This window comes from Penaeus monodon, chromosome 34 (genome assembly GCF_015228065.2).
Source record: "Penaeus monodon isolate SGIC_2016 chromosome 34, NSTDA_Pmon_1, whole genome shotgun sequence".
Lineage (NCBI taxonomy): Eukaryota > Metazoa > Arthropoda > Malacostraca > Decapoda > Penaeidae > Penaeus > Penaeus monodon.
The window spans coordinates 32803764-32804956 of NC_051419.1; the positions used below are offsets into that span (position 1 = coordinate 32803764).

Here is a 1193-nt window from a genome sequence, read left to right on the forward strand (position 1 = left end):
GTAAAACAAAAAATTGTCTCTTTAAGAATAGGTCTAAGCTAAACTTCTTGTACGAACTTATTTGGAAAGAGCTACGAAAAATAACAAGTAAAAGACAGGAGCTTCATAATTTAATGAGACGAGACAGCTAATTTCAGAACCTGTTAGTCTGGATGCTTGAAGAAATCACAACGTACCTGAATAGGAGAGGAACAGCACGGGGATGGCGCTGACGTAGGCGAGGCAGGAGAGCAAAACCACGGCAGTCTGCATGATGAATCTTTCCAACGAGACGGATTGGAAAAAAAAATGATAACAAACACAAAAGAGGACTTGTGACTCGATCTATGTGACCAGGTGAACGTGTCTCCTCGGACGTCGCTGTGCTGGTGATGCTGGTCGAGGTACGACTGACTTCCACCGGGTCCTCGCCGCCTATTTATGGGGAGATCCACCTCGGGGGGCCCCGCCTCTCCCCCCTCCCTCGCTCCCCTCCACCTCTCTTCCCATCCCCTCTCTCTACTCCCTCCCCTCTCCCTCTCCCTCTGCCCCTCCCTCGCTCCTCTCCCCTCTCTCCCTCCTCTCCCTCAGTGCTCACACTCCGCCCATCCTCACCCCTTTTCACCCCCCTTCCCATCCTTCAATGCTTACTCGGAATGCAAAGGGGGGCGGAAAACCAGACTCCTTTTTGGTGGTCGATTCGGCATAATAATGTTGTTGTCATTATGCAAATGAGGCTTTTCCACGAGTTAAGGGGAGGGTGCGGGTGGTGTTGGTGTTGTTGGAGGGGGGGGGGGTCGATGGGGGGGGCGTGGAAGGGGGGGAGGGGGGTAAAACACGTGGCTCTGTATTACAAGGTTACTATTCTCTGTACTACGACACAAAACGGTGCTTATTGTTAAACCCTTTCTAAATTTTTTTGTTGCTAAGATCGTAAACATTTTTTTTTCACTCTTTCTCTCTCTTTTTTTTTGCCAAGTGTGGGATACACTGTTGTTGTATAAAAACGTGTTTACATCTGTGCCTACAGGAAGTGAGGTAATTGTTTGTCCATAGTAATAAGCATTTGGATAAAAAACGTGTTTTTTTGGCAATAGTGAAAGTTGTGGTCTCAGCAAAAAGTAGGCCTACGGTAGTAACAATTATCATTAGTGATATTGTTCTATTTCGGATTAGTACCGTTAGTACCGTTATTTTCATAACTGCTGATACTA

General features: G+C 46.9%; 1 protein-coding gene across 1 annotated transcript in view; it reads right to left on the minus strand.

Moving 5' to 3' along the window:
- LOC119594749 overlaps positions 1-405 on the minus strand; it is a gene marked incomplete in the record, with an annotated part of 15256 nt that extends 14851 nt beyond the window's left edge. The window contains 1 exon segment of the mRNA XM_037943840.1: positions 177-405. Coding sequence (XP_037799768.1) covers positions 177-252 — 76 coding nt within the window.
- Positions 406-1193: the final 788 nt, after the last annotated feature.